At 42.4% G+C, this 17,815-nt stretch overlaps 1 protein-coding gene across 1 annotated transcript in view; it reads left to right on the top strand.

Annotated features, from left to right (window-relative positions):
• The first annotated feature begins 12,680 nt into the window (after window positions 1-12,680).
• Window positions 12,681-17,815, top strand: part of TCF12 (transcription factor 12) — a 158,633-nt gene continuing 153,498 nt past the window's right edge. Inside the window, exons 1-2 of the mRNA XM_062501752.1 lie at window positions 12,681-12,770; window positions 13,559-13,631. Of these exons, the coding sequence (XP_062357736.1) occupies window positions 12,696-12,770; window positions 13,559-13,631 (148 nt within the window). The 5' untranslated portion in view covers window positions 12,681-12,695. The remainder of the gene's footprint in view (window positions 12,771-13,558; window positions 13,632-17,815) is intronic.

The following is a 17,815-nucleotide window of genomic DNA, read 5'->3' as shown; positions in this document are numbered from 1 at the left end:
AGAAATCAGGGTAACTTTTTAGCTAATGAAAGCTGTTTAGGTATTTTGTATTCTGTAGTGGAAAGGTGAAAAATATGTCCTGAAAATGTGAAATGCAAATAAGTAATAACTCAAAGAGCTAAGTTTATTTTATTTATGAGCTACAATTTGTCCAAATAGCTGTAAAATGTACTATGAAAAAAAATTCCTGCTTGTTTGGAATTGCTCAAGGAATGGCCTTGTCTCACAGACTAAGGAGCAAAACATTTTTATTTTTAGATATATATACCTCATGCTATTTTATTATTTCAGTTTTACCACCATAAATGCAATATAAGCTTACATAGCTGCAGCATAAAACCAAAAATACCTAACGAACACCATCTCTTCCCAGCAAGCAGATCTCACTCAAATGATACTCTAGCAGTTTCTTTTGTTATTTGATTTAAGGGCAGTTTAAAGGCTATATTGATATAGAGTTGCAACATGTTTTATAGTGTTTTTATAATATCAGGTAGAAGATGGAAACATAGAAACTGTTTCCTATTAAAATGAATACATATTTAAAATGTGATGAGTGGAATTGGGTGGGTGGAATTTTACATAGAAAAAAAAGTTAAATTCATGATCTCTGCATTAAAAGAATTTAGAAAATCATTGCTTGCACAGGTAATAGAAACTTAAGGTATTCTTTAGGTATTGTGCAGGTGTTAGGAAATGCAGGTAATATGTATAAATTCTAATAATACATCTAAAGGCAGTAATTCTAAAATATATTTCTCAAAATGTTTGAAAATATATTTAAATAAGGTATAGGACAGAATCTCTTTCAGTATTTGTAACATATCAAATAGCAATAATGAGGGGGTTTTAGATGAGCATTATTAACTTTTCTAAATGAAGGTAGTATATCCCTACTGCTAAAATGTATAAATTATCTAAGATTTTGCTTGATGTACTTCTACCCCATAATCCAAAATTAAATTAAACTCTTACATAGGTATGTAGAATGCTACCCAGTTCTAGTTTTAAATGTCAAATTACTTAAAATCTTTTTTATTATGTGTTTCATTTGAAGATCTTATAGTTTAGTTCTTCTTGGCAAGCCTTTAAGGGAGGTTATTGTCTACTCTTGTGTTACATGTGAGGCAACTGAGATAAAGAAAATTGAGCTGACCTATAGGAAGTTGTTTGATTATTGGTTGAGTTGAAAGCCCAGAAAGAAAATCAAAGCTTCCCTGAAGAGAACCCTGAAACTTTGAGATGGTTCAGGAGGGCAAGATTCTGCTGTAAGTCTTCTGTTTGTGCTGCTAAAATGTTTCCCTTAACATTAAAAATAAGAACAAAGATCATAATATTTAAACTGTGAAGTGGAAGGCAGTATTCAAAATTATTTATACAACAGAAGGCTTTCAGAAACCTTAAACTGAGTCTGACATTGAAAAAAAATTGCAAACTATACAGTAATTCTTGCCTCCCAGTGATAAAAGTATATTCTGAACTTCGAACTTCAGCTTGGGCTCAGCAGCCCCTCAATTTTCAGTTCTGAGCCAGGACCCTGATGGCAATGCAGCTGCCTAGGTCTCTAACAACCATCACTTCAATCACCATCAGCAATGAATGTAAGCTTTGGAACTGCCCTGAGCTATATGATCAATTTAAATTTTTTTGTGCAGTTTGAAAAAGACGGGATTAATACAAAACAATGTTAGAAGAAAAATCTCATGACTTTGAAATAACCATTTTTCTTAGAGAACATAATGAAAAATTTCCACATGTAATATAAATTATTTTGACAGGCTGTGACATTTGTGCTGGAAATAGTTCTGAAGAGACTCTGGATGGGCTATCCTTTGGTCCTCCTTTGAAGCCAATTGCTTCATATCCATAGGATTCAATCAAAACAGTATTATGGCAAGTACCTTTTATAACTGCTTTATTCTGTTTTTTGTTTACAGAAGATAAGTTTCTGCAGTTGCACTACTAGTTTATCTCTTTGTCTTTCCAATAACTTTAAAATGTATTTTCCAATTTGAATTCAATGCAGCACAGGGTGTTTGTGTCCAGGATGGTAAATCTCTGCAAGTTTCATGAACATAAGAATTTGGGTAGAAGATCCTGAGCCCTACTAAGGCAAATGCAGAGACACTGACCTTTAACCATTCACCTTGGTCTGCCCAAAAACAAGAGGCAACAGCTTGCATATAGTAGCAAACTAACCATGATACCCTGGGCTAATCACAGTATGTTCCATATTGTAAAACCACAACTTTACAACTAAAGATAAGGTGATATAGGGAATGTAAAATGACTGACTGAAAGCTCATATTTTAACTCGGCCCTTACAGCTTTCAGTGCAATATATTTGCCCTGTATTTGATGGAGAACAACCACAAGTCTTCTCCATCAAGACTTTGATCTCCTTTAATGACTTTCAAAGAGTCACCCTCATGGAGCATATTTACCCCATTGGCAGTAGTAAAAAGTGTTGATGACCCCTTTGTCATGATTTCTACAAATATGGCTGCTGAGCTGTTAAAATAATTCAATATGAACCAAATAAATTAATGAAGGATGAGCTCTCAAGAGCTACTAAAAACAATATCAAATGTAACTTCTTGGTGAGAAATTACTAATTTTCTTATTGGCAGAAAGGGGAATGTCAGGTACAGGATTACTCTGCTCATGCCTGATTCTTCCCTGAGTGTCCTATACTGGCTAATGATTGATCTTTCTCATTAGTTTGGAAATGATGCAATACCAGGAGCAGGCACAGGGCCAAACACATTTGTACTATCCAGAATCCCACTGAATAGTCACTACATTGAGAACATATGAGAAACTAAACTGAAAAGAATAAACGCTATGCTGGACTGTTATTTTGGAAATAGGCTACTGGGATAGTTGAACTTTTGGTCTGAGCAGCATGGTTTTCCTATGTTCCCTATTCTTACAAGCTGTTGAAACTTGATTTAAGGTTGTATTTCACTCAGAAGCCTCTGCCATAAGCCAGCTCCCCAGGACCTGCAGCTGTGGTAGAATTGTGGCTCTGGAGGTTGTAACTACTACTGTATAAGCACAGAAGAACTGAAAGCACAAGTATGCTATTTAGAAAGTAAGCCACTCTTCAAAAAAGAAAGTTAAAACTTAAATCTCAACAAAAATCACTTTCTTCGAAGTGTCCTTTAGTTCTAGACTTGAGACCTATATAGAACAATCCTCTACATGGTATAACATTTGCATTTTCCATGTTAGTTTCTAGTTTAAGAGGAGACTCAAAATGTCTGATGGATGGAATCTTGAGTGGGATGCTGTACTGTTCTGTAGCATCTGGAAAATAAGTAATGGCAATAAGTATCTGAATGTGACAATGTCAAAATCGTGTGAATGCACAAGGCAGTTCATCTGCCTATGATAAAAGAGGGGTTCAGATGACATAATGCAAGCTAGTTCATAAAAAGAATGGGTACCATTCTTGAAGTCATCTTGTCTTGTATATTTGCATGTCTGTCATGGAAACATTTTATGGTCAATATGTTATGTACAGTAAACCTATCACATTATTATTTCTGACACTGCTTTTGGTTGTTTGGGTTTTGTTTTTTTGCTCTGAGAAAGAATAACCAAGATAATCAAGTATCTTCAGTAACTGAGACAACTTCCACAGATTTTCCTATGTTAAGAGCCATATAAATGCAAATTATGGGGGATGAGATATATTTTATGAAGTTTAATCTTAAATTATTAATGTAAAAAGAACATTAAATTTAGTGAATCAATAGTTCTCTGGGCAGAGCACTTGCAATACTATCTCTTATTTTAACAGAAATATTTATGTCAATTGCAAAGAAATTATAAGTATGTATGACAAGGAGACTACCTACAATTGCATTTCCAAAAGAAAATTAATCTGATGTATTCTGAATATTGCTGGAAACGATAATATATGAGGAGGTAAATACTTTAGTATTAACCATTTTCTTCATACGAGAGTCCTCCTAAGATCTGGCTGCAACAATATTCAAAATAGAACTTACACTCTGAGCTTTTTCTTCCTAAAGCCTTAAAAAACTCCATATTATCATGCTACTGATTTAAAAAATGAGGCTTCTTTCAGTGTAGTCCTGAGTGTAGTTCTGTATGTGCTTGGTGTAAAGAGTTCCTGCTGTTCTTCAAAGTTGTGATTTTCCTCTGTAAATTTGATGCTCTCTGATATCCATTAGTTCCCCAAAGTGCATAATCTGATGTTCCATCAGCTGTGTGAAGGACAGAAACTGTTCCTGTCAGTGCCAGGCAGGGAATTAGTACTGGGTAGGAGTCTCGTGCAAGAGGGACCATCTGGGACTGGCTGATGAATGGCTGTAGTCAGACTTCAGTTAAATTCTTTCAAGCAATTTGAGACTGTGAAGTATTATCTATGGGTTATATGGCTTTTGATTACATTAAAGCAATTATTTCCTGGCTCCTGTGAAACTTTGGAGATGAGGAAATGTTAAAAAAGTTCTGTGTAAAATAGATGGATGATGCCACTTCCAGTGGCAGGCAGAATACCAGATTTTTTCTGCCAGAAGGGAACTACTTCCCCCTGGCTTTGCATCCCTGGGTTCTTTGGTCACTAACAAGGATTTACCTTAACTACTCCTTTCTTCAGTAGATGCACTCAGTCTCCTGTTTTCACTCCTTTAATCCTTGTTTCCATGACGTGCATGAATGTGATCTAATTCTCCTTGGCTCAAATTAGCAAGAAATTTGTGATTTATTAAGAAAACTCATCCGTCCCCATGAACACAGTGTGCAAGTCATTTCTCTAGGAAACCAGGCTAAAAGTTTTTTCCTTTCTGCAAATTGGCTCTATTCTGACTACCTACTCTATTCTGACTACCTACATCCTTCAGTGTGAGAACTTACTAGTGAAAGATGCTTTGCCCCAGTGGCTTTCACCAGTAATGAAGGTATTTCAAACCTGTTCACGTTGAACTATGTGATGTAATCATCATTGAAAATGTGTAGTGAAAGGCATAAATTTTATTTACATAGGAAACTTAAAACATTGTATTATTTCCTCACTGAAAATAAGTCCCCTTTTTAACCTCAGTTACATGATTCTTTGCTGTAATCTGTGTTTTCTGAGTTTATAAATGGATTCTCTTAAAATAAAGTAGTTCAAAGTGCTGCAGCCGCACAGCCCCTGGACTGATTTTGCCAGCAGCCTGTCCCTGTGGAAGCGGCTCCGTGCTGCATCCCACAGCCCGCGCGCTCGCTGGGGCGGGCTGGCTGCGGCACCGCGCCGCAGTGCCCGTGGTCACCTCCTCGGAGCAGCCGGCGTGGCCGTGCCGAGAGCTCCCGAGCAAAGGTTGAGGTACGCTGAAAAAAACCCCAGCTTTCTCCAGGGATATCAGTCTGCTTTCAATGTAATGAATGCTTTAATTAAACATCTAAACACGTTTCGATTAAGCTTTGGATCACACTGATTTTTAAAGCCACCTTTGAAGACAATGTAATTTAGATTAATTTTATTAAACTTGTGTAAATCTCTCGTGACTACTTACTTCTCTGTAAGTAGCAAAGTACTGTACAAGCAAGAAAACATTATGTTGGTTTTAGCCTAAACGTGTTGATTATTTTTAGGTAATTTAAGAAATATTGGCTTAAACAAAATGAGTACCCAAGCCATCTCCTGCGTGAATTTAAATTAACGTCATTAATTTATTTAAACTGCTTACTTCTTCACTGGGGGTGTTCGGGTTCGTTTCTTGAGCTAAGGGCAGATGAGAAGTGTTCCAGGCGCACATGGCCACGAGCTGCCCCGCGCTCGTACGGAGCCCTCGTGCTGGTGTGGAACCCCCGCAGGAAACGCGGAGTGCGGGGCTTGGAGCGGCAGCAGGGAATACGGGAAATCAACTTCCCCCCGGGCCGACCCGTTTCCAGTTCTGCTGCCCCGCCAGCCTCTCAGTGGTAACCAAGGCGGCAGGCGCAGGACGGCGGGGACGGGACAGGGACGGGGACAGAGCAGGGCAGAACGGGGAGGTGCTGCAAACGCGGCTCTCGCAGAGGCCCGCGGCCGGCGCAGCGTGCCACAGTCGCACCCGGCCTGCCCCCGGCCTGGGCGGGACGGGACGGGACGGGACGAGACGGGGCTGGGCTCCCCAGGATTTCGTAACCGGCCCCGGGGAGGGCTCAGCCGGCCCGTCCCGCCCCGGGACCTGCGGCAAGGAGCGGCCCCCGACCCTCCCCCGCGGCCGCCGCTCCCCTCCCCCGGCCGGCGGAAGGACAAATAGTCCTCGCCGCATTGTTCAGCCCCGCACAACTTTGGGCCGCTCCCGGCCGGCGGGCGGAGGGGCGGCCCCGCGGAGGGGCTGCGGGCAGCGGCCGGGCGGGCACGGTCACTGCGGTCCCCCGCGGCGGCCGCCCCGGGCCGGCGGCGCTGGGGGCGGGCTGCGCTCGGCGCGCCCGGGGCTGTGCCGCGGGCTGCTCGCGGCCCGAGGGGCCGCTGGCGGGGCAGCTCCCGCCGGCCTCGGTCCCGCCGTCCGCCCCCGGGCTCTGCGGTCGCGATCACGGCTGGCCCCGGTGTGTCCGGCCCGGTTCTGCTGCGGAGAGTGGGACCAGGAGGAGTCACCTCTGATGGGGCCCTCCCGCCGCGATTTCTCCTTTCAGGCGCCTTCTTTTTTTTTTTTAAACTCCTTCCCCCAGACAACTTTTGTATAAATTCCTCTTGAGAGGAGGTCCCTTACGGCGAGCTAAAGCTTTTACTCACCCCCTGCTCAACCACAAGCACTTGGAAAGCACTTTGTCGGCGACAGAAAACGAGTGAAGTGTAGCTGTCAGTGCCCCACAGAAGCGAGTTTTGACTTAACAATAGTCACTCTGCGTATATTCTTTCTGGTCACCTCCCAAGTAGTACTCTATGGTGACAGGTTTCACCATTGTAGCCTCCTGCAAATGTTGTAAATATTTCTGATTGTAGAATATGTTACATAATATATATGTTACATAATTTTAATTACCGCGAGGTAAATATAGCAGGCAGCAAATTCGGTTATCTGTAAGATGGGCTGTACTGATAACAGCGAGCACTCCATCAGGAGGCTTGGGCACAGGAACACAGCTCTATGCTCCTTTGTAGGATACTTTTCCAGTCTGTTTAGTAAGAAAAAGATGTGGGAAGAAGAGAATGCCTCTCCAATAACTTAATCTGAAAGTTTCGTGCATTATAACGAAAATATTTCGATTTTTTATTGGCTCAAGTCAGGTTCCATGTGAAGGAACCTACCAGTGAGAAAATGGAATTGCTTTGTCCATCCTCGTGCAGGAAACAATGTTGTTTTCTCCTTAATGCTAACTCCAAATGAGCACTGCTCTCTGTACAGGGAAGTTTTCTGGAAGCAGTAGAAAGGATTCAGTGGTTTTAGGTGAGGGTGGGAATTTGTCGTAAGAAACCAAACAAGAACAACAACAACAACAAACTGGAGCAGGGAAGAAGATTTGCTGACTTTTCTCTAGGTCTATGTGTTTGCCGAGCAATAGTATTTATCATGAATAAATTGTTGTCTGTTGGATGCAAGCTGACCGCATACATATTGATTTAAAGAAGCTGTTGCAGTAAAAACTCCATCCTTGATCAAGTGCTCTGTCGGGGTTCACCCTAGGAGTTTGTACAGTTTGGGTGGTGATGGTGAATTAATTCAGCATCTGTAAATTTAAGAATAAATAAGCCAAAAGGAGACATGCAAGCTTAATGATTCTATTCACACAGGCATGATACATTAAATAGTAATACGGAATACATTTTCTCACATCCCTGAATGCACAACAGCTGTCTGCTATATCAAATATTTTTCCTTTAAGGAGTGGGTGGAAAGCAATTCATGAAGGCTGTGAAAACTGCGTATGAGTGTGATTATTTTCAGGGAGTAATGCTCAAATGATTTGTGTTTTATATTCCTCTTAATTTTTTTATTATGTTCTGTATGTAATTCTTCATTTTCATGGTCATGTTGAAGCATGTGGAAGAATGCTGCCATCGCCATCTGGCAAGTAGCAATTCCCTGATTGCTTGGTTGGTCGCTGACCATATTGATGTTGGTAGCTCAGCTGTCAGGGCAGTTACCATAAAGATTTACAGTTGTATTGTGTGTTCTGTCAGCGGCTGGAGTTCACGGATGACTTTGTGTGCAGAGGTTTACCTGCCCATTACTTGTACTACTCCATGACAGGCTGAAGTCTTCTCTAAGGGAAGGTTATTTATGTACAACACTGATACTTTTCTTGGTAGAAAATTCATTGATTAAAATATTTTTGGGAAAGCATGAACAGGAATACAGTCCTGATTGCTGGAGTCCTGGCTTGTGATATCATCAGCAAAATTATTAATGCTTATGATTGCTCCTGTATTTTCCTTCTATCCATCTGAATCGTTGCTCCCTACATAGTGAAGACCTTTTATTTTTAGTGAAGTGAAAGAAAGGAGGGTGTAACAGTCACAGCATTTTAGCCTGCTACATAATGCACAGGAAAGGTACAGTTGTGTCGCAGAATGGTTGGAAGTTCTTGATTTGTGTGTGATTTATATACTATGCTTGCTGTGTTTGCAAGGAAAGAACCATATCTAGGAGTTGCAGCAGGAGTGAGACTAAAAGTATTTTCTTTGTTGCAAATGAGAAACCACTGCACCTGTTTGAACCAGGTTTCAGACACTGGTTTCTTCAGATCCTTTAAAATGTTTACAATATATGCTGCTTTGGGTTTGTTTTGTTTTTTTTTTTTTCCTTTTTAATGTTGACAACACTGGGTTTTGTTTCATTTTCTGTGCATGGCTATGACAGAATAAGGGTATGAAATGCATTTTTAAAAAACTCTTTGCAGTGAACAGGAATAATTTATAGGGAGTGGCGGAGCTGAAAGGATTCTAAGTAACACCTTGAGCATGGGGTTGAAGATTCTGAGAATAGGTGAAAGACAGTATTGCATAGACATAGAACATCATGCCTTAATGTTTTGAGTGTACATGTTAGTTCTGGGCAGTGTTACATGATAAGGGGTTAAAAACTGAAGATTCCAAATCTCACAAATGTGGAAGCATATGTTCAGTACCCAGGAAACATTAGGCTAATTATGTTTTGAATTTTACTGTAACAAAGGATGTGATAGTTGCTGATCTTTCACAACAATTTTAGTCGAGCTACCTGCAGAAGAATGTTCTGAAATTTCTGACTTGGCCGACTCACTACAGTTTTGTGTCCCCCAGCAATTGTCTTTAGGTCAGACTCACAGTGTATTTTGGGTCAAAGCATACCTTCCCTGAAGCCTTGTGTACTTCCTAAATTGTCTGGCATAATTTCTGGAAAGTTCGTTTATGTTCTAGTCATTTTTTTCGAAGTGCCTTGAAGTTTTTCTGAGAGGGCTGCCAGGCATGGAGATGTAAAGCAGAAGAATGGCTGCTACAATGTGACTTCTGGCTATGAGCATGTTTACTCAGCATCTCCATGAGAAAGTGACGTGTCCTTGTGGAGCAAGTAAAACATTTTATGGAATTTTGTGCAACTTTAAACCCTGTGAAATGGATTATGTGGCTCTATCATCTTCCACTCAAAGCTTCTAGCTGCAAATAAAAGCCTGTAAGTGTGAACCTTAAAATTTGATGTCAGAGGCAAATACAAAGTATTTATATTAACAAAGAATCTATTATTATCTAAATCTTAACAAAAATAAATTACAATTTTAATCCAATTACACATCAGTACAAGTAATTGTTGGCATTATTGCTTCCTCTTTCTTTACATTTAGCCAACTTTCTAATCAATGCTTATCAGCGTTGCAGCTGTACTAACTGGGCCTGAGTGCCACTACTGGTTAAAAAGTAGCACTTCCAGAAAAACACTATCTTCTCAGTAGCTATATAGAGAATCTTGTAACAAATTTATGTTAAAGAATGTTGCGCATGAAATGTATAATTCTCTCTCGATTGGTACTTTTCTCTAAGGTGTATTATTATTTATACTTCAAAGAGAAAAAGTACATACATATATCCCTCAGGGGCACAGAGAATGGAAGTCATTGTGTTGGTATTTTAATACAAATTGCTTACTGCATTTCTAAGTGGCAAATATATGAATATTCATAGAATCACGAGGCCAAATGATCACTGAGAACAAGGCATGTAAGGGAGAAAAATGGAGGAGAATCTCCAGACTCTCCAGTTTGTCTTTGCCTGGGGGTGGTAAGTTTGTTACCACATTCCCGTTCCTTCGGAAGATGTCACGGTCAGAGCCTGGGGTAGGAAGAGTTGATTTGGAAGGGGAGGGTGTGTGGCTGGAGAGCCCTCGGTCCAGCCTGCTGCTTTCCGGAGCTGGGGGACTGCCAAGCAGCAGTCTGCGAGGGATGCGCGTCCTCCACGCTGCGTGCGTTCCTCACTGCGCTTACCGGCTCCCCGGTGCCTTTTAGGTTCTGCGGGGGTTGAGTGTCCTTTTCCATTGTCCTTGTGTTGTAAATACCCTTGCTCCAAAGCAACAATATGCCAGTAGCTGCATAGATTTATTGCTTTATAATTCTCACTTTTGGAGAGAATTATAGGTGGCCGTCGGTAGCTGGGGTCAGAAAAGAGCAGGCCCAGCCCCAGGTGGTGGCAAGTAGGTGCCACCTGGGGGCTCTGCAGGCTCGGGAGACGGGAGAGCGCCGGAGCACCGGCACCGCACCGGCGCCGCTCCGCTCCGTGTCGGGGAGAGGCGTGCGCTTGCCTTAGGCCGGTACGCTGGTGTGAGGGGTGGCTTTACAGACACCAAATAAACTTCCTAGCAGGACAGGCTGGCAGTGCGCTTTTGTGAGAAGGAGACGGAGCACAAAAGAGTGATTTGTCTGTAGCAGTGGCAGGACCCAAATGAGGGCGCAGGTTCTTCGCACGCTGCTTCTCATTTGTACATGGAAGCCTTTGGGCTGGTTCACCTTTAGCATCACCTGTTTCAGAGAGCTGCAGTGTTTATTTGAATGCGTGTTCTTGTAGTAACAGCCATGTTCTTGTGCTTTAACACGTTACGATTTTAATGGTATGTATTTAAGAGGGAGCTGCTAATGAATGCTTAAAATTTACGTAATTCATATGCCATTTTATTTTGAGCAGTAAGACTGTGTATTGATATATTAAAAGTATTTAGGCATATTTTAGGGTGTGTGAATTCAGGATGAGCGCGATAATGTGTTTTGGGGCACGTGCATTGCCGGCAGTGCTGCATGTCGAGGTTCGCTGTCGGTTTGGCTGAGTTGGGGAGCGGTGGGGAGGGGTCTGTTCCCGTGGAGTGAGTGTTTCCCTGAGCGGCCCGAGGGGACCCGCTTCTCTCCATCTGCTGGGGCGTCCCGGCGCTGCGTCCGGGGCCGAGGCGGGTGCCGGGGCGGCTCCCGGGGGTGCCACTGGATCCCCGCCCGCCTCGGCCGGCAGCGGCGCGGCGCGACAAGGGTTAAGGCGGCGGCGCTCGGCGCGGAGGGATACGGAGCCGGAGCCGTGAACGTGGTGCTGAGGCTCTGTAAGCAAAAAAATGTCCGCCTGAGGGAACCCACAAGTTCCTTCCAGCGGGGGGGGAGCGCTCGGCTCGTCGCCTCCCACCCAGCCCGCGGCCCGCGCGCCGCCGCCGGCCCGGCCCTGGTCACCGGAGCGTACACGGACAACGGGTGAGTGCGGGCGGCCGCGAGAAGTTGGGAGAGAGCGGCGGGGGGGGAGGTAAGCGGCGGCCGGGCGCTCGCAGGGGCAGAGGCGGCGGCGAGGGGACGGGGCCGCGGGCCCGCGGGCGGGAGTGGGGCTGCCCGGGGTGACGGCGGGGAGACCGCGGGGGAGGCGGAGGCTCCGCTGGGGAACCCGAGGGGGCGGCAGCCGGGGCCGGCCGCGCGGGTGGCGGGGCGGGCGCGCGGGGGTCTCCGGGCCGCGGACCGCGGTAAGGAGCGAGTCCCCGCGGGCGGCGCTCGGCGGCTCATAAAGGGTCGGGCGGCTCCGAAACTTGCCGGGGCGCGGGGCCGCGGCGGCTCCCCCGCGGCGCCCGCCGGCACAAGGGAAGGCGCGGGCCCCTCCCGTCCCCGTCCCCGGCGCCGCACGCGCATTCCGGCCCCCCCCTCCCTCGCCCGCTGGTGGCGCGCGCGCCCGGTCCCGCGTGCGCGCGTGCGGGGGCGGCTCCCGGCCCGCCGCGGTCCCGAGCGCGGAGCGGCGGCCGCGGCCCCGGTGGGTGGGTCGGGAGAGGGGGGAGGGGGAGCCGGCACCGGCGGCGGGCGGTAATGCCGGGGCGGAGATGGCTCTGCTGAGGCTCGTCCGGCCCCGCTCGTCAGCCCCATTGTTGCGGGGACAGTGAGTCACTTAATCTCTCGCTAATTCTCCGGACCTCGCCGGGCCGCGGCTGTTTATTTGCTTTCGCTTGCCTGGGGGGGGGGGGGGGAACGACTTAATTCCTGGCGGCGGCCGCTCTGCGGCGTGACCGTGCTCGAGGTTGGGGGAGAAGTGGAATGAGGGAGGAGGGGGAGCCTGAGGAAACTTGAAGAGAGTTGGTTAGTTGGGGAAGCTGCTGCTGCCGATTCCCTCAGCCCGGCCGGCCGAGCGAGGCTCCCCCGGGAGTCTCCGCCCCGCCCCAGGGGTGCAGGTACCAGAGGCCCCTCATCGCCGGGGGCCGGGTTCGCGCCGTGAAGTGCTGCATGTGCCTCTCTCCCTGTGCCCTATAGAAAGGTGATCGGAGGAGCGGAGGAAGATGAATTCCCAGCAGCAGAGGATGGCCGCTATAGGAACTGACAAGGAATTGAGCGACTTGCTGGACTTCAGTGCGGTAGGATATTCTCCGAGGTCTTCTCATGACTTCTTCGTGGTCATGCGAACTGAGGAGCAGGGGCAGCAGCGTGCAGGGCTTGGTTGGGTCTGCCTCAGCCAAGTTGGACACCTGAACTTTGATGTAATGTCTAGACTTCCAGATTTAATACTGTAATGCCAGCTGGGTCAATTGGTTTAACTGGTTAAAATCAGGCTGACCCAGTGATGGCATAATCTAATAATTAACATTGGTTAAGCTGGCGTGTGGCACTGCTACCTTGTCTCTTGGCTTTTTATTCATTTATTTATTTAAACAAAAGAAAAATTATTGCTCACAAATAAAAGAAGTTATTCATTGATGGTCCTGGCTAAGAAAATTATAGGTATTTTTTGTGTGATACTTTTAACATATCAAAAAGGTTCTTGATTTATAAATATAAAACTACTGCCTCTTAAATGCTATCTTTATGCAGTGACGTTATACTTGCACATCAGTAAGAAGCATATTTTGAGTAAATAAATGTAAGTCGTATAACTGTTTGTAATGGTCACAGTAGTAGTAGATGTCCTTTTAATTTTATGTTGTGTTCATGTAGAAATGAGGTTTTGGACCTATTAATAAATTGCAAGGAGTACTTCAGCTTATTGGTTTTGTGTGTCTAAACACGCGTCTTGCATTCTGTTTGTTTTCAAGCAGAGAGTAGAAAAAAAATTGTTTCCTATTGACCTTTTTTCTGTTTCCATTAATAATTCAGCAAGACTTTCAAAGCCAACTAAAACATGTCTGTTTTTTTTCTTGTTTTGCAGATGTTTTCCCCACCTGTAAATAGTGGAAAAACCAGACCAACTACGCTAGGAAGCAGCCAGTTCAGTGGATCAGGTAGGATGCATCTGAGATACAGAATGTTCATCTCGCTAGGTCTTGATGTTTCAGTGTAGTCTTCATGTTCTCAGGGCATTGTAATATTTCATTTGTGAATATTCTCATAAGGTACACAGCTCAGTTAGAGATGTGCTGTTTTGATCTTTACAGTGCGTTTTGTTCACTTCAACCCAGGTTTTTCTCTCTCTGTCTTAGACTATTAGTCGCAGTACAGTGAAGTGTTGATTGTCTCTAGCCATATTTACATGGAAGTTATATATTTATTATATTAAAAATTAATGACTCTGTTGTTTTTGTTTGAGAAAATCAAACCTAGTTGTTCACTTGAAGAATTTCCTGGACCCCTGTATGAAGAGAGAAAACTTCTGTAAAATGCTAAATAGTTAAATACTCCTGACTTAAGGTGTTATTTTTAAATACAGTACTTAAGGAAAATGTGGGCTTAATACAATTTTCTGGTTCTGCATAGCTCTCAAAGATTTGGCAGCTAGAATTTTCTTATGTTTTAACTTTATCCATGCTTCTGGAAAGCAAGCAACTGTATTTACATGTTACATGTGTTTTGTGCCTTCAGTGTATTATCACAGGGTTCACCTAATAGCTGTGTCAGAGACCTTTAAGACTGTAGCTGGAAATATGTGCAATTTTAAAACAGATAATTTGTATCATTCCCTTAAAGGGAATATTTATTACTTATTACAAAAGAAAAAACAAAGTAAGTTTTGATGAAACTTCTTATTATATTCATCTTGTTTGAATATGGTGAAATGATATTTTTGCTCTCATGGATATAGCAAAGTGGTGTTTGTATTTTAGTTTATGAAAATAAATGTTTAGAATGCCAGTAGAGAAGTGAAATAGTGGCTTGAAGTTTTGCAGTAACATCCTGTTAGCTCTTAGGTTGTCAGGGCTGTTACTGTGAGAGTCCAAATGACACTGCATTTTAGTGACACTCGAGGATTTTTGTTTTTAAAACATCTTAAAACTTCTCCATTGACTAATTTTTTAAACTTCCCAGAGACTGTCTCTCACATTTAATTTAATGAAACTATGTTGCAAATGTAACTGTTACATACTTGAAGTCCTCTGTTAGTTTTCTCCTAGAGTAAGTGGCTGGCTTTCTCTTCCTCTTTGAAAATACATCAAGTTTGAATTAATGGCAATTACAGCATATATGTCTATTGATGTAGTTAACATTTAATTTTTTAAAATCACAAATATTTACAAGTGTTGTTTCTCTGAAGCTTCTTTTGAAAGATATTCAGGCACCTAAAACTTAACTGTGGAGAGCACAACCTGAGCATCTCATCCCACTTTGTCCTTGCTTTTCCTGAATGAGCAGAATAATTTTCTGTCGAATAATAAAGCTTTCATTTTCACTTTAGGTGTTAGAGCACTGCTAAATAATGTGATATGTCCTATTTGTAGGTAATGCTTTCCTTTCTTCCCTTGGATGTCTTAGAAAAAGAGGGAATGCCTGAATAATTATTTCTTTAAGAGAAACAGTGTGACTTCTTGAATTTCCTTACCAATATGGTGTATCCTCCTATGAATACCAATCCTCAGGACAGCACTGCAACTGTCAAACAAGCTACAAAGTGAGCTGAGTTCCCCTTGGAATGACAGTAGTATGTATTTGTGGATTTTCATTAAAAACATTTGTAGTTGTAGAAATTCACTAGTTAGTGGGGTTATGTGCCCTAATTCTGGTAACGTTATGATCTAAGCCTTGATGTAGGGGGATTACTCTGCAGAAGTGAGAGGTGACAAACTTCCTTATTAGTTGTATTTGGAGACAGTGCTAAGTGTTGTAGAAAAGCTATGGCAAGATCAGTGATGAAATACAGGCGTTTTTTTCTAAGTACTATGATTTAATTGTCTTGCTATAATTTCAAGTGTTTTGTAACTTTCAGGACAAACAATAATTGAAAGCTTTTTGTCTTTAACTGACTAGAGGTCACTTTCTAAAGAGAAACACAAAAAGAGGAGGTATTTATTCTTTTGCACTATCTAGGACTGAAAATTGCACTATGTGCAGATTCCTGAAAAGTACTTCTTCTTTTCTTTGGGTGTTGCTGCCTCTTACACAGACTTTCAGTGGTTTTGATGGCAATTAGAGAAGTGTAGCTTGCTTTAATATCTTTCTCATTAAGCTAACATTTTATTTTTGTGATATTTTTAGAAGCGTAGTAAAGGAAAGTGCTTTATTTTTCTTAGTTGGAGTAAGACTGTTCCTTGTTTTTTTTATTTTAGAGCCTCCTCTTTCTCATTTAAACTTAAAATAAATATCTGTGAATACCTGTCCTCCCTCTCCAACCCAACAGTGATTTGAGATTCAGCCTAATGGCCCCCATTAAGTAGGTGAATATCAATTGTATGCCTGCATGGCTCTTAAGACTGTATATTTCTGGGAAATCTGATGTAGAAGGAAGGAATGAACACTCATGATGTTTTTTCTTTACCACCCCCAGGTCCCTAGAGTAAAAGGTCACATTAGTTGCTGTTAAAGAATGGTTAAGTTTGGTTTGTTTTTTCAGGTATGGCTTTGTGAAGTGTTGGAAATACTGGGGTGTTATTAATTAAGTTATTAATTCTGATGTAGCAAGCTTGATTTTTCTATAATTCTTCAAGACTTCTGTTGATTATATTTTACAGTAGTTGGGTTGCATGAATAAAACAGCTAGTGCAACTGATCTATAATTTGTAGGAAATTGCTGTCTTGGATTAACAGTTGAACATTGTGTTGTGATTGAAAGATAGCTGGGGCAGGCTTGCTTTCTACAGGTCAGTCAGTTATGAATGAAAGCTGCAGATAAAATAAGCAAACTAATCTGATATATTGTATTATATTATGACAGTAAGTCGTGTAAGCTGCTGATAAAGTCAAATAACTTGGTCAGACTACTGGTGAAAATAAACATATTGGAAAAAGTAACCTGATACGTAAGCTAGTGAGTTAAGCCACAAAATATTCCTTGTCATACATACTGTACTTAATTATTGTTTAAAACAGAACTTGTAATTATTTTCTCCTCCAAGACCAATTTCTGAAGATGAAGCCATTTCTGTCTTAGAAATTGTAGTGGAACGTGGCAAAGGTCAGAGATTTCTTCCACTGGGCTTTTAAATTGGGCTTTTTTCAGATTTTATTTAAAATCAAAATTTTCTGTTGCTATTATGGCTAACAGTAGTGTTTGTGATTTACAGCAATATTTTGCTTGTTTTGCCTTTGTCTAAGCTACAACACATATGCCAGTACCAACTTGGATGGTTACTGATTTTGCCCAACACACTTTATTTATTACAGTAATTCCACTAACAACCAGTCACAGTATGCACATGCCCACCACAGGCAATGGTAGTGCAATTTTCCTAGGGTTTTTAGTAGATTTGATCTCAATCTCAGTTTTTCCTGAAAAACTGAAATTTTTAAAATCTCAGGTTTGGTACCCTAAAATGAATTCCTTTCTTTCTTTTTTTTTTTTTTTTTTTTTTGTCTTTTGCAATGAAGAGTAAATCTGAGATGCTGTTTTTCTGTGGCCTATCATTTTCAATTAAGTACCTACCTTTTTTCAGTGTACTAATAGTGTTATTTATTTTTTTTGCGTGTAGCTGTGTGCATGCATCTGTGAGGTATCAGTCAAAGAGACAAAGTAAGATAATGTGGATGTATAGCAGAAGAGAGGGATAAGAGTTTAAAGTGAGAGGTACAGTTTAAGAGTTAAGTTGTCAAAATATGACACCTCTCTTGCCTGTAGGATTCTTCCAAAATTCATGAAAAATAAGTACACACATTTGGGTGTGAACAGCTTTGGGCCCAAATCTTGTGTGTATCCAGACGTTCCTCATACATGCAAAAACTTCTGAACGTATCTGTTTAGATATCTGTTTGCATTGGTTTGGTCCCTTTTTTACAAATTCAAGAGACTGGCTGTCCTTTCCACTTGTCTCTGCTGATGTATTGAGTTTGTATGGGGTTTGGGATGGGCCACTAATTAGTGACTTGATGCAAAGACCATTTAAGTTGATAGCCTGCCATTAACCTGAGTGTCCCTAAATTGGGGCCATGTGTCTTGAGAATGGACACAATGGCAATTCTTGAGCAGGTGTATTAAGTTAGGAACAGTGTTTCCCAAAATTTACAAAACCTGGCTTTGTCAATCCTGTGAACTCTTATTTCC

This window comes from Cinclus cinclus, chromosome 13 (genome assembly GCF_963662255.1).
Source record: "Cinclus cinclus chromosome 13, bCinCin1.1, whole genome shotgun sequence".
NCBI lineage: Eukaryota > Metazoa > Chordata > Aves > Passeriformes > Cinclidae > Cinclus > Cinclus cinclus.
Note: the sequence above shows the minus strand (reverse complement) of the source record. Positions and strands in the feature narration are given on the sequence as shown.